Genomic DNA, 14,321 nt, shown 5'->3' on the forward strand with positions numbered 1-14,321 from the left:
ATAGAAAAAAATTCTGGAAACTCATCAAGTTTCGTTGACATAACCTAAAACGACGCGTCACTCGGCCCGAGCACAAGTGACAGGAGCTAAACTAAAAGCTGTTTAGTACCTACTTGTTAGCAGTTCGGCCCTCGGTTGTCGCGAGGATTTATACCGAGTTTTCGCCGCGTGCTGCCATCTGGTCACCAAGCCGAAATCACCAGAGCCGAATTGGCGATCCCCAGACATCGTGAGTACAGTAAACAAAACAAGAGCCAAGACGGCAAAGTGCCGTAAAATAAATAGCTGCTCAATGAAGCCCGGCGGCTTGAGTTATCACCGTTGATTAGAGTGGAAAAAGGGTAATTCCAGGGATAATCGGCGCCACGATGAATATCCTGGAGAGGTTGAGGGCGCCTTGTGGATGGCGAGGAGGCGCCAAGCAGCTCTCCGTCGACGCTGTTATCCCCCTGATCGCGGTGCCCGTCCTGTCCTTTGCCGCTGCCCAGACGCTGCTCTGCACGATAATAACGTTCGTAACAACGCCGATACTGGTCTACTACCTGCACCATAATTTTCTCCGTTTTTTACTGAGAACAAAGTTCTTTCTCATGTGGAATATAACCAGCGTTGTACTGCTGATGCTGGTTTTCGAAATAACCGTTGTACCGTTGCTAGAAATTCTCCCAGAGGAGAACTGGGTCTTTGTCATTAGTGTCGTCGGCGGCATTGGCTGCGCCTACCAAACCAGAGTCAAGGCTGACTCCGGTAACCAGGATGCGGCCTCGTCTCATCTTATCGAACTCGGCGACACCGGAGGCGAGCTTTGCTCGACTTGCAGGAGACGAGCTCCTCCCCTTGCTCATCACTGTCGCATGTGCCAAACTTGCGTAATTAGGAGGGAATATCACTGTAAATGGTAAATGTCATTTCCTAATTCCTGAATCAGAGTGCTCCTTGTTTGATTTATTGTTACAACGGACTTGGTGCAAGGTCTACAGAAATTTATTCTAAATCTGAAGTGTAACTTTAATTATAAGTTTATTGATAAGAGAGCCGCTGTTATGTAAAGCAGTTTTTATGACCTATATTTATAGCCGACTGTAAACTTCGGTTCACCACTGCAGACCTTTAAATTTTATTAAAAAACAAAATCAAAATAAGGACCTTGACTGATAAAATGTCTCACTATGTTAAACAAGTGGTTCTTTGAATACTTTGTTTTTTCGTACACGTAAGAGCTACAGAAATATTTTCATCAAACGCATTATTATTTTGGTAGCTTGTTATCTATCAGCGAATAAAATCTAAAACCCCACTTGAATGTTTGAAAAAGAAATTTCATCTGATTGCTGATAGAATTTTCGATTTTTTACCAACGCCTCAATATCTTCAGGCATTTTTATATTATTAATAATTTCATTTGTTGATTGTTGATTTTAGATAACGAGCTATTTAGTATTTCCAAGTTGCGCTAGAGTTTATCTCGCTTTGCGTGCTACAGTGTTGTTCATGAGTTACATTACTTGGCACAAAAATCTTGCTCTTACACATGTGTAACGTATATGCTTGCTGGCCTGTTACCTCAGAGGCTGGCGGATCGGCTATCTAATTGATTTTTATTATTGTATCATCTTATCACTTATTTTCAGTAACTAATGAGTAACCTTCTAGGCTGGACTGTTGTGTGGGGGGCAGTAACCTCAGATGGTACATGGGCTGCCTATTATTCTCAGCCATAGCTTTTATCTATGGTTCTAATCTCACCATGACCAGCGTCTGCCATCCTTTCATTTTCATTGGTACCATTCTCCTGCCCGATGATTGCAGCGATGTTTATCACCAGCTGGAGTAAGTGAAGAATTACCATTAAGCGTCTATTGACGTAATTAATTATTAAACATCAAAGATCTTCGGTGCAACTGAACAGCTATCTCCAATCTTGAGCTCAATTCACTTATGACCCATGGAAATCGATATGCTTGTAGTTATGTGTGTTTCTTTGTTGTTTTTTATTGAAAACTTAAGACCTCGGTCAAGTTATAATTATATTTCGGTTACTATTCCTGATCTATGCCATCACTCATTGTTTCAGCATTGCTCTCTGTTTCGTATCGGCGATCTACAGTCTTTTTGCTGGGTTGGCAGTATTGAGGTGTTTTTTGTATCACTTATGGTTGATTTGGATTGGTACAACAGCGAATGAAAGACGTCTTGCTCTGGCGGGCGGTGGTGCTTCTTATGGTCAAGATATGTTGAAAAATTTTGGTCATATATTTTGTTGTAAAGCTTGCTGAGTTTTATTGATTGATATACGAAGGGACTGGCCTATTTCGTTTGATATAACATCTTGACGATATTATTGTCTAACAAGATTATATTAATCAAGAAACGGAGGAATTTGTAAATATGTAAGTTTGCATTCTATTCAATTTGTTAAAAGTGTACTCATCGTAATTATGTAAGTATTGCTTCGAAATTTAAAACATTGATATTACGATTAAGACGATGATATTATTGCAGATCTCATATAATTTTGATATTGATAGAAAAAAACGGAAAATAAGAAAAATATGAAACGAACGAAAATAAAAGCTGACCTAATCGCCGATCTTGTTTATGGTAGATATCGATAATTACTTTCTAATTGTAGGAACATAATAATTTATTCATTCATTTTATAATTCGATAATGAACTAAAACGGAATCTCATGTAACTTGAATTGTGAAAACAGTACACCGCACGATGTATTAACTGGATATTGCATTACACCTTAATTATACTTCTCTCAGAAAAGAAGTTTCTATTCAGATCTGAATAACGATACATACATATATATATACATATACATACATTATACTTGTATCGTGTATATAAATTTAATGTAACTGTGATAAAACGGCCATTTAAACAACTAATAAATATTGTACAAACAAACTAGTGAATAGATGAATAAGAAAAAAACAACTAATCTATCACGTACTATTCTTGTTATAATACCTATTTTTGGCGGCTATGAAAATCAAATCCGTCTTCCTTTAGATAAATTTATACATATCGACAAATATTGCAAAAGTAACCATATTCCACGTTCACAGAGAGTAAGTACCGGACTGTGGCCAATCAGTAATCACTATGTACTGTGCTTATCTATCTTTATATACTCATTAATATAATATTTACATCGTTTCTACTCCGTACATCGTGCGAGGACGATTGCACGCATCGTGGAATTGTTTGAAACGTTTATCTGAACTTGACTGAGGTACCGTGACACGTTCTTTGTCACGAGTTTAACAAGTCTTCGGCCATGCCAGAGAGTTCTAAATTAAAACACTGTAGAAGATCGGAAAATTTGGATCACGTTCATAGTCAGTCACGCTCTAATCTCCAGACTTCATGCAGACTCAATCGTAGGAATCAATCTTCAATGGCAACTCCTCGTTGCTTGGGATCAAAGTCTGGTATAACTCTTTGAACGAGTTCCCTCCACTTGTCTTTTCGTTTCTCCTTTTCCTTAATATCCCGGGCAATGGTCGGGTAGTCTTTCCATTTGGCAAAGTATTTCGCCCTTAATCTCTTTCTGTAATGCTCGCGGGCTAACTGTTCGTCATTGAGTGTCTGAATCTTGCTTTCCACCGTCTTCGCGTTCCACACTCTGAGGCATTTCTCCTGAAGCCTCATAGCGTGAAAATCTGTGGCCACCTGCATCTTTTTTGCTTCGCTTCTGGCGAAATCTCGCCAGTCCCTGAAGGCGTACCATAAAATATTCCGGTTGTAAACCGCCGAGGCGAGATCCATTTTCACAGAGATTCGTTCGTGGGTCTCCTTCAGCCAGATTCCTAAAGTCCTTCGAAGGAGCGAACCATGGTAATGGTCGTCGGCTATTTTTATGTAGTTGTACTTTGTGTCTATTAGCCTGAAGAACGGCTCCATCATGTATCGTCGCAGCAGGTACTTTCGCCGAAAGTCATCCGCTATCTGATTCAAATGCTTTGTCCGTTCAGCTTCCCGGGCTCTTCGTTGTTCCTGCTCTTCCCGTAATCTTCTCGCCTCCTTTTGTGCCTTAAATTTAACGTAACCGTCAGTCATGATTATTTTCAGCGCAATGGTTTCACGTTTTACATGTTTTTTCTAGATTTGAAAGAGCATTTTTAACTTATTCGTTAATTTCGTTTTACCTCGAGCTGCAGTCTCTTCCTCTCCTCGTCTTCAGCCCGCCTTTCAGACTCTTCCTTCTTTCGTTTCTCCTCCATTTTTTTTTCTCGTTCTTCCTGTGCTCGCTTCACCCGTTCCCGTCTTGCTTCTGCTCTGGCTTCCATCCGTATCAAAAACTTCGGAGGGCTCGGGAGTCGCGGAGGTTCGACTATTGATTTGTCTCTGCACATGAGAATATAAATTAGAACAGGTATTTATATTTTTTAACTATGTGCGATTCGAATAACTACGTCACGTCAGCGGTAGCGAAATTGATGTACCTTCAACATCCACGCTCCAAATGAATAGAATGAGAGGTGTTTTCTATATCAAATACTTGTTCAACAATTCTACATACTGTTCAAAAAAAAAAAAAAACATGAGCAAATTACGTGCTGTCAAATGCGGTTCATTTTTATTCAATAACAACGGCCTTTATTGCAAGCCTCAATTTCTCAAGTTCAAATCCAGACCTCTAATACTAATCAGAAAAGATGAACAAGCTAAACTAACGTAAGAATAGTGATGTATAGCCTTTGAAAAGTAGATGCATGCATGCATAATCTATTTGTAATATCGAACGTACGGTGAAACTGCAATGGTTATATTAAAATTATATTTATGATAATACAAACGTCAGTTTGTCACGAGATGCAGTTAAGTAATTCGAAACTCACTTGCAGCCTTCATCTCTGATCAATTTTATGAGAGTTCTCCTAGTCCGACCCCCAAAATGGGTTAAAACTTCCTTGGCAACATTGATGGTGTCTCGACTGGCGTGTCGAGTTTCTTTCTCAATTTGTTTCAGCTTTAAATCTTCGATTATTCTATTTTGTTCAGCAAGCTTAGCCTTTTGCTCGGCTATTATCTTCCTCTGAGCATTCAAGCGATGTTTTGCCGGTGGATCCACGACCGCTAATGTTTTTGCAGAATTTTTCTTCACCGAGATCGGATTGAGCGTCGTTAGAGGATGATCGGCACTTTGGGTGCGGCGAAGAGTGGCCGAAATATCGGCGGAATTCGTTCTGTTCTGCAATTTGGCAAGTTCCTTTTGCTTCTCGCTGATAGCGTTGACGAACAATTCGATTTTCCGCTCCTTCGACATCTCCTTTCCGTCCTTCTTCAGCTGAGCTCGGGTCCTCGCGTTGTCGACGAAGGTCCTCCAGGTGTGAAAGCTGTGCTGTAATCTGTGCGTCGTTATTCTCTCCTGAACCTTGATCCGCAGCTCTTGCAACTGCCTTTCTTGAACGACGTTTCGCCTCAATGCCTCGAAAGCGCGTCTCATTAATTCCAGTCGGTCTTCCTTGGATTCCGTAATCGGTTTATCCTTGATCGTGACAATAATTGGGCAGGGATACTTGCTTTCTTCCAATTTCACCGATTGTTCCGTCTGCAGCTGAATCGTACCGTTGGATTCGATTTCAATGACCGTTTCGGATAATCGTTCAATTTCTTTCTTTGCTACACCGCTTACTCCGGCCCAAAATTGATCGTCGTTTGAGTTGGCCAAAATCTTTCGAGAGCAAATGTACGGCCCTCGGAATTTTGGGCGACTTTTTTGAAGGTGTGACTGAAACCTCTTCAGCTCTGACTCCAACATATTTTGCTCTCGTCTCCGGTACAAAGCTTGCGTCTCTTCGTCCAGAATCAAGCTGAGAGCATATTTTAAGATTCATTAAATTGCACTGCAGCTTTCGACTAACGTATTTTTTCCCAAATTAAACATTCACATAATTTATACATAAACAGAAATAGCGTACGATTATAAAACGGTAGAATGTACGTAATTCAGAAAATTAAGAACACGAGTGCGCCGCTCTTATAGTGGTAAAGATGTGTTGAATTTTCAACGTGTAACGCAAATGACACAAAAAATCAATTTGATTAGAATAATATCTCTAATGATTAGTTAATCGAATAAAGTACCGTTTGGCTTCTTGTAGTATGACGTCCTTTGACGGAGACAGGGATAACGGTTCATGGAATATCTTGTGCCTGACATCCATGACTAAGTTCGGATCTAACATCTTCTTGCTAAGAGTAGCCAACATCCGTTTTTCTGTAGTTTCAAAAATCGGAGCCCTCAACATCTGCTCCATTACGTCGTTTACTTCTTCGAAGTGCACAGTTTTCATCGTCGACATTTAATATTGTACTAATTACGTTATAATTTTTAACCGTAAATCTTAAATCCGTGAACACAACACGTCCCTTGTCCGATTTGTTGATTGGCCATCGATTAGCCAAAATGGTTTGCTATATCCAGACAACCGTCTTGTTTACATGCGCTATCCTGTTGTTAAGGGAGATTCATTTTCAGTCAGGCTGCTTGAATCGACAGGTGTTACTACAGGAAATGCTTAGTGTTGCATCAGGCGCGATATAAATTCAAGCAAACAATATTTCCTTCATTCATCACTAGACCTTTTAATCTTTTTTATATTTAACTACGAGTACGTTATGAAAGATACCCTCATCCAGATCAGCACTAACAATAATTATTTGATTGACCTCGAGCGCTTAATACTTACCACATATTTCAATATAAGTAGTATTTTCTATGACATCAATTAATAGAGATTAGATACATCTAGTCGAAAATCTTGACGATTGATATTTGAGTTAGTTTTTTAAATGAACTAACCTTCCAATTTATAGTCGTCACGTCGATTCAGCCAATTGTTCATTCTTTTTAAGACACCAAATTCATCACTCATTCATCATATCATTACGTAAACGCATGCTTTCGACTTTGCCCGTGGATAAAGCGATTCAAACGTTCCCGCTCAAAGCAGTGGTGCTCAATTCCCGATGTGAAAAACCGATAAGGTCGATTGTTGACGACCTGACGGCGTGTGTGCGTGGCGCTATGTGTGTGTACATGTTCATGATGCACGGGCATTAGTCGAGCGGTTTGTAGGTGGCTGACAGTGGCTCGAACAAAAGCGTACTGCACGTATTTGATAGGAGGTAAAGTTTTCTCACAAAAATACCTGTACGAGCATTAATAGCGGACGCAGCGTCCTCTTATCTGTTCGTAAAACATAAGTAATACTCGTTCCTATAATTAACGATGAAAACGCAGGTACGTTAGTTGAAAGGCGATGTTGAATCGCAAGTTTTGCGTTGTGTATATGTTGCACTGCCTCTACTCCATAACGCTGAGACCTAGTTTGCATGTATAATACAGATTTTCTTTGAGATTCCGGTCTTCCATTTACGCGCATCACACAACACCGATGAATCGATATTAATAATGAAGTGATTTACCCCTTGCAGACCACCCTACGAGATATTTCCACTCGTAACTAATTATCATTTGGAAAATGGATTCTGGGGGCCCTCCTGAGGGGGCCCCTAGTGACCCCTTGGAAATACCAGGCATCGACAAAGTCGTTGATGTCACTGAAAATTGGCACTCGGAGCATAACGCTTCGCCTCCGATCTCTGATCAACCAAGGAAAGTCAACAATAACAGGCTGCTGTTTCTTACCGTAAGCAAATTTCAATTGTTTCAAGATTCTAGTGCCGATTCTACCTCTTAGGCTCAAACAAGTATAAAACTGCAACATTGAATAATTGACTTACCTTTGCAGGTCGAGTATGTTGAAGACAACTCGAAAGACTACTCACGAATATTTCCGACGTACGAACAGGTCCCTTTTTCCCCCCAAGCATCATCCCCACTTTCTGATTTTGAGCACCGAGTAAGTCCATTAGATCCGAACATGAGTTCGGCAGCTCGGTATTCACCTACTCCTGTTCAACTCCCACCATCCCCATTCCATAACTCTGTTGTTGTTCTTCAAGGACCGTCCTCACCTCTGATTTCTACCTCTGATCAAAATGTACGACCGACAATTAATTATGTCACACAATTGGCAGATCAATCTTCCACACAAACTGTTGTCCAGGCTGATACTGCCTCAGATTTTGTTGTCGCAGGCAACGAGGAAGGTCTTGATGCGGGAGTTAGCGGTGAATTGATCCTGATGCAAGGTAAAGATCAATTTCCAGTTGAGCTCATCGTTATCTCCTGCGTTATGCACAGCATGTGTGGAAAATCTCTAGAACATGAATCACATTGTGTTTTCCATGAGATTGTGCATTGATTAATCATTAAAATTTTACAAAACCTGTTGGGTTTATTGCTTGAACTAATTGAAGTTAATCCTGATCACTACACACATTAAATAGTCACTGGCATTGATGCAGGTGCTGCGCCAGAGCTGGAGAGTTCCGCAGCACCATTGATGTTGACTGGTATACCAAGTGCAGACTTTACCTTGGCAAGAGATTTTCTTGTCACTCATGAAGAGCAATTGAATGCAATAAGTGGATATAAAAATCAGAACCTAGAGATTGATGAGACGAAAATTACACACCTTGAAGTCAAAGCTGGAGATGATTCACAGCTAGCAATGCATCCGAAAGAAAGTTCCATTGTTCAAGTTCTTCCTGATTTGAATAAAGATGATGTGTTAAAGACATCTGCTGACAAAAAGGGGGTGCGAAGATCCAAGCGGCATATCAATGACAAAAAAGCGTTGTGTAAGTAGATGTCAACACTCATTGTGAAAGGACAAAATTTATATAAAGAATTTCTAAACATTTCTCTGATTCTCGGAATCGATGCAGGGTGCAAGAAATGCGATGGTGGTTTTGTTGACGCTGAGAATTGCACTCTACACAATGTCCAGACTATTGCGGATCAACCTGTTCCATCAAGAGCTAGAGCAACCTTGCCTGGTTCATACCTTACGATAAACAAGTTACCAACATCAAGTACTATACATGAAGGAGCAATCTACGGTGTTTTTGCCAAACGCAATATACCAAGACGCACTCAATTCGGGCCGATTGAAGGAATTTTATGCACATATGAGGGAATAGTACCACAGAACACACTGCCTCTCTTGTACCAAACAGATGGTGGAGAATTTTTGAAGATAGACGTTTCCGACGAAAGTAATTAAATATTTATCATTCATATATTATTACTTAGTGCTACAGTGTAGGCAACCAGAGAGACGATATTATATGAAACCCTTTGAGCATTCTTATTTTTCTGGTGAATCATTTTGTCCTATATTTTTATATGAACTTTTAATTTTTTTGATTCATTAATTTATTATCAATGTAGATGCGTCAAATTGGATGCGCTTTGTTCGACCTGCGTCAACATATAAAGAACAGAATTTGGTAATCAGTCAACAAGGCGAGGGCATCGTATTTCTCACAGTAAGAAATATCCTGCCAAAAGAAGAACTGAAAGCAGGACCCAGTCCTGAATATGCCGCTTCTAGAAATCTACCGGTACTTGTACCTGATCCGAAGGATGAAACAGGTATGTACTCAGATATCGTTTTGATTTCATTAAATCTTACGTATAGCGTTTTTACGCGATTATTTATTAGATTTACACTATGCAATATAAAAGTTTGTCGATTAAAAATTTATTTTATCACCCAGAATTGAATAATGAACGGAATCCCTGGCCATGTTTTGAGTGCAATCAACGATTTCTCACATCAGAAAAACTTCAAAAGCATCTTAATGTTCACGATGGTCCAAGAATTGATGTTAAAGCTCGAAACAAGTGCAAAAAGACTCATACCCCTTCTAAGTAAGTACTCATTTTAATTTTCACAACATTTACTATTATGACCTAGAAAATTATTACTTCGGTATATTTCTATTCACCAGAAAATTTACGTAGTAGTAATCCCACACAGGTAGCTAAGATTACCTGTTCATAGTCCCGGTACATAAATCTTACATGCTAAAATAGGAAAACTATAATACAGTACCACATTTCGCTATATAATAATTACAAACTTCGTTATTATATAATATATTTATATGTGGAAGATAGTCGCTACCTGAATTCGCGGTATTGATAACTCGTACAAATATTTTTTTTCAGAAAACTTTTCAAAATCGTTGATGGTCAGACAGTCCTGTATACATGTCCGTATTGTTCGAAGGTTTTTCCTCGAAGTTACAGTTTGAAACGTCATTTATTAATACATCCTGGAGCTAAGGCACCCCGTTACGAGTGTCAAACTTGCGGTGAAAATTTTCTCCACCCTTACAACCGGAGTCGGCATATAAAAATATTCCACAGTGGGAATTCCAACGAAAAAGAAAATAAGAAACAAAATATGTCTGAGTGGAAATGCCTCAATTGTAATTTGATATTTGCAAAGGCCGCTCTGCTTGACTTACATACGCTAATTCACAACCCCAATAATGTCAAAAATGAAAGTCATTCTACCAGTTGCCCACAGTGTGGCTCTAAATTTGAGAACAAAAATGAGTTAATCAAACACGTCGCTGAACATGGCAGACAACAAGCACAAAAAACCACAAAGCAAACTCCTTTGGCAGCTTATAAATGCTCCATGTGTTACAAACGTTTTGCAACCAAAGTGCGCTTACAGCAACACTGCCTTGTTCATGGTGCCGATGACAAAAAGCCACTGCCATGTAACGTTTGTTTCAAAAGGTTTATGAACAACTCTGCACTGTCGTGTCATCTGAAAACACATAGAGGTGAGGAACATCATAGACAACATAAAAAAAAATAATTACCCGATCGCTTTCCGGTAGTTACATTACGAATTTATTTTTCAGAAGATAAACAAATTTTTGAATGTCCAATGTGCAGACAATCGTTCGACCAAGTCTTAATGTTGAAAGATCATATCGAAACTCACCGCACCGAAGACGGCATCTTCAACTGCCCTCATTGTCCAAAATCATTCACTAAGTATTCCGTGATTCGAAAACATATCAGAGCCCACCACTGCGAAAGAAAGCACAAGTGTCAATTTTGCGCAAAACGTTTCCCCACTCTTGACAAGTTGAGAATGCATTTGCTACGTCATTCTGATCATAGGTATGTGCAATGTTCTTGTACTACATTACAGGGCATGATATATAGGTGCTATATGTGATTTTTAAAACAGGAAACTCGTATTTATATACCACTTGGTAACGTAATTACAGAGAATTTCATTGCGCCAATTGCGATAAACAATTCAAAAGAAAGGACAAATTGAAAGAGCATATGACAAGAATGCATAATGAGGAGCGAGAGAGTCAGCAGCAGGTGGCTCAAGGACAACAAGCAAAAAAATTTATCCCCAAGGTATCAGAGATTATTTTGTCAGTTTTCAGAATATTTCGTACATTACAATTAGGTGATGTCTGCAGAAACTAAGAAACCAAATTACATTTCATTGCAGGTCAATCCAACTGATTACAATCGTTTTGTCTACAAATGCCATCAATGTTTGGTGGGCTTCAAACGACGGGGTATGCTCGTAAATCATTTGGCTAAAAGACATCCAGATGTTCCTCCAGAATCTGTCCCTGAATTAAACTTACCGATTTTACGACAAACTAGGGACTATTATTGCCAGTACTGTGAAAAGGTATAGTTAATTACTCTTATGAAAGTTGTTTCTAGCTACCTTTTTAAAATCATTGGCTCAACTATGTTAATTATTATCATCAGGTTTACAAAAGCAGCAGCAAGCGGAAGGCTCATATTGTAAAAAATCATCCTGGTGCGGCCTTACCGCCAAGTAATCGGCGCAAAGAATCGGATTTACCTGGAGTCCCAAATCCGACGTTCAGTCAAACTGTTGGCAGTATTACTACAACTCCGCAAGGGTGTCAGTGGTGCCATAAGCAGTACGCGAGTAAGGTAAATACGTTACTTTGTTCAGCACTTATGGGAAAGGCAGCAAAATTGGTGACATTTGTAGTGCAAAAGAAATTTTTTATCTTACAATCACATCAACAAACAACGCCACGATTGTTTATAAGGTTCCTTCACATGTTTGCAGGCTAAGCTTCTACAGCATCAACGCAAGAAGCACTCTACCCTGATGGAGCCTGCGTTTCAAGTACCTCGACCTCGCAACCGTCATACTCAAAGCCAGAATCTTCACTCTACCATAACTGACAATAATTTTCTGATGTCTGATTACATACAAGCGTATGATATAGACACAGATTTTCTAAAACCAAAAGTAATTAAGTTAGTAGAAGGTGTCGATCTGATTGGAAATGGTCTAGACATGGTAGGTCAGCAGTTTTTACGTATGCGTGATATACGTTGAAAATGATGAATCAATTTAATTTGGGACCCTAAATGAATAATGAGATATGAATCTCGTGAACGTTGTGCACAGGCAAAAGTTGAATTGTACTTTATGCTGTTGTTGCCAAAAACCAAGGGTGTCGTTGCTGCGAATAACAGTGACGATATTTGACCTGAACTTTGAGACACAGTTTGTTGGCGCAAACACGAAATGTTAGCGCTCACCCTGTGAGAGGGTGGTTTCTTGTTGGATCATGTCTAATGATCAGAATTTTTTGAAGAAGATTGTCAGAACGGAATCAATAACAGGCAGAACTTTTCTCCGAACAGACCGACGTTCTGTGAAGCATTATTATATGGTATACATGTATGTCTACAGCGAATTTCTTCTCTTGAACTTCTTCGCCAAAAGGGGATGCAAAATTTAAGTGAAATGACAATCGATCAGTTATTGAGTAACAGAGAGAGAGAGAGAGGGAGAGAGAGTGAGCGTGAGAGAGAGAGAAAACGAAAGCATGAAAGTAAGAAAGAAAAAGAAATGGAGACAAAGAATTGACCGTATTATTAATACATTTCAAGTGCAACTATAATAATGATTTCACACGCACGCCGGAAATTATCGAGTGAGAGTCATTGATCGTTGAAAATGCGGCAGTTGTATAATCAAATTGTTACGCAGTGATAGTCCATAGTTATATTGTAGTGCTAGAGATCGAATCAATATTGACTAGTGTTATTTGTTTCTGTCACAGTTTCATTCTGCAACTCCGTCTATAATTGTGACCAAAGTTTTCATCTCTTCGCAATATCTTTGCATTACTTACAAGTCTTTTTTCTTGCTCACCTTTCTCACAGTAATTTTCACTAATCAAGGTCTACTTTGTCGTTTAACTAGTGAATATGGAATTCTGAAACAAAGAGAATGAATGATAGACAAATATCTGTTTTTTTTTGTGGCTATTTGAGAAATTAATTTCTTAGCGAACTTTGATAGATTATTTCACTATACTATAGGTATAGAAATGATATCTATCATCATCTTGTGCACGAATCAAACATAGTTTCACGTTCTGTGAGGATATGAATCTCTCTGACTGGACTCGATTTCAGTAACTTAGCTTGCCTGTTGCATCGCAAGTTTCTCATCACAAGAATTCATTTAAACTTTCAAATATTAACTGTTCTCAATTTCAGACTTGGATTTAGTGAAGAAAAATGGAGAAAATAGAAAAGTAAATTACAACTCATATATACTTATATTCATAGATAAATGTTGAATCTGAAAACCACTGTGCAGGTATCGTAATAGCGTATACGCACACCAATGAAATATTATATGAAGAAAGAAATTAAAGTAAAACACATTTGTAGATCAAGCTGTAACCCGAAAATTAGTCCAATAAATTTCAATAATTCATTAGTCTAACTAATAGGAATCTATTTTTTTTTGTCAGTCTATTTATAGTTCGCAATAAAGAATAAAAAATCAGCACTTGTGATTTTGTGGTAACTAAGTGCAGTTGGCATAATCAGTGAGATAATAAGTATTTCGAAAGTATTGTCAGTCCATATTTCACATTTTCCGTGTTACATGACTATACGTATAACATAGTTATTTTAAGGTGAAGATTTTTTCTAATATCGTAATCGTACAAACCTTTGCAGCTGCAATGCTTCAATACGATACAAAAAAAAAAAAAAAAAAAAAAACAGGTGATACTCAGCAGCAAATTTGAATTTTACTTCTCTCACAAATTGCCGCTCAGTTTATACTTCTTTCTAAACGATCGAAAGAAAAATAATCGCCAAAAAAAGATAATGAAGGAACATACAAATAAATAAATTTACAGAATTTCATAGCGTTATAAGATGATCCAAGGAATCATAATATACGTATATGTTTTTTTTTTGCTTTGATTAACGTGTGCGAATTTGACTGATCTTTACTGTACCCATCCCTCGTGATAATTATCCGGATCATGTCGGAAAAAATGCAAAACCCTTGACCTATCAAAGAGTAAAACTTAAAAC

At 38.6% G+C, this 14,321-nt stretch overlaps 3 protein-coding genes across 4 annotated transcripts; 2 read left to right on the forward strand and 1 right to left on the reverse strand.

Annotated features, from left to right (window-relative positions):
- Positions 1–65: 65 nt before the first annotated feature.
- On the forward strand, positions 66–2,917 carry LOC124407229 (palmitoyltransferase ZDHHC23-B). The gene is made up of 4 exons (XM_046883181.1): positions 66–229; positions 352–898; positions 1,654–1,830; positions 2,075–2,917. The coding sequence occupies exons 2-4, from the start codon at positions 369–371 to the stop codon at positions 2,274–2,276; spliced, it is 909 nt and encodes a 302-aa protein (XP_046739137.1). The 5' UTR covers positions 66–229; positions 352–368; the 3' UTR covers positions 2,277–2,917.
- Positions 2,916–6,524, reverse strand: LOC124407225 (trichohyalin). The gene is made up of 4 exons (XM_046883176.1): positions 6,104–6,524; positions 4,855–5,829; positions 4,162–4,360; positions 2,916–4,045 (listed from the first exon to the last, which is right to left on the reverse strand). Exons 1-4 carry the CDS (start codon positions 6,319–6,321, stop codon positions 3,401–3,403), a joined length of 2,037 nt encoding a protein of 678 aa, XP_046739132.1. The 5' UTR covers positions 6,322–6,524; the 3' UTR covers positions 2,916–3,400.
- A 558-nt stretch (positions 6,525–7,082) lies between these two features.
- On the forward strand, positions 7,083–13,972 carry LOC124406892 (PR domain zinc finger protein 10-like). Of its 2 annotated transcripts, none has more exons than XM_046882552.1 (13): positions 7,083–7,147; positions 7,457–7,671; positions 7,774–8,176; positions 8,393–8,728; positions 8,816–9,145; positions 9,321–9,524; positions 9,650–9,803; positions 10,104–10,732; positions 10,814–11,078; positions 11,189–11,330; positions 11,428–11,616; positions 11,700–11,891; positions 12,034–13,972. In XM_046882552.1, exons 2-13 carry the CDS (start codon positions 7,504–7,506, stop codon positions 12,307–12,309), a joined length of 3,288 nt encoding a protein of 1,095 aa, XP_046738508.1. In that variant the 5' UTR covers positions 7,083–7,147; positions 7,457–7,503; the 3' UTR covers positions 12,310–13,972. The 2 variants fall into 2 exon arrangements, with proteins under 2 accessions (XP_046738508.1, XP_046738509.1); XM_046882553.1 differs by having other exon boundaries at positions 7,143–7,210.
- Positions 13,973–14,321: the final 349 nt, after the last annotated feature.

Source organism: Diprion similis, chromosome 6, assembly GCF_021155765.1.
Source record: "Diprion similis isolate iyDipSimi1 chromosome 6, iyDipSimi1.1, whole genome shotgun sequence".
Taxonomy (NCBI): Eukaryota; Metazoa; Arthropoda; class Insecta; order Hymenoptera; family Diprionidae; genus Diprion; species Diprion similis.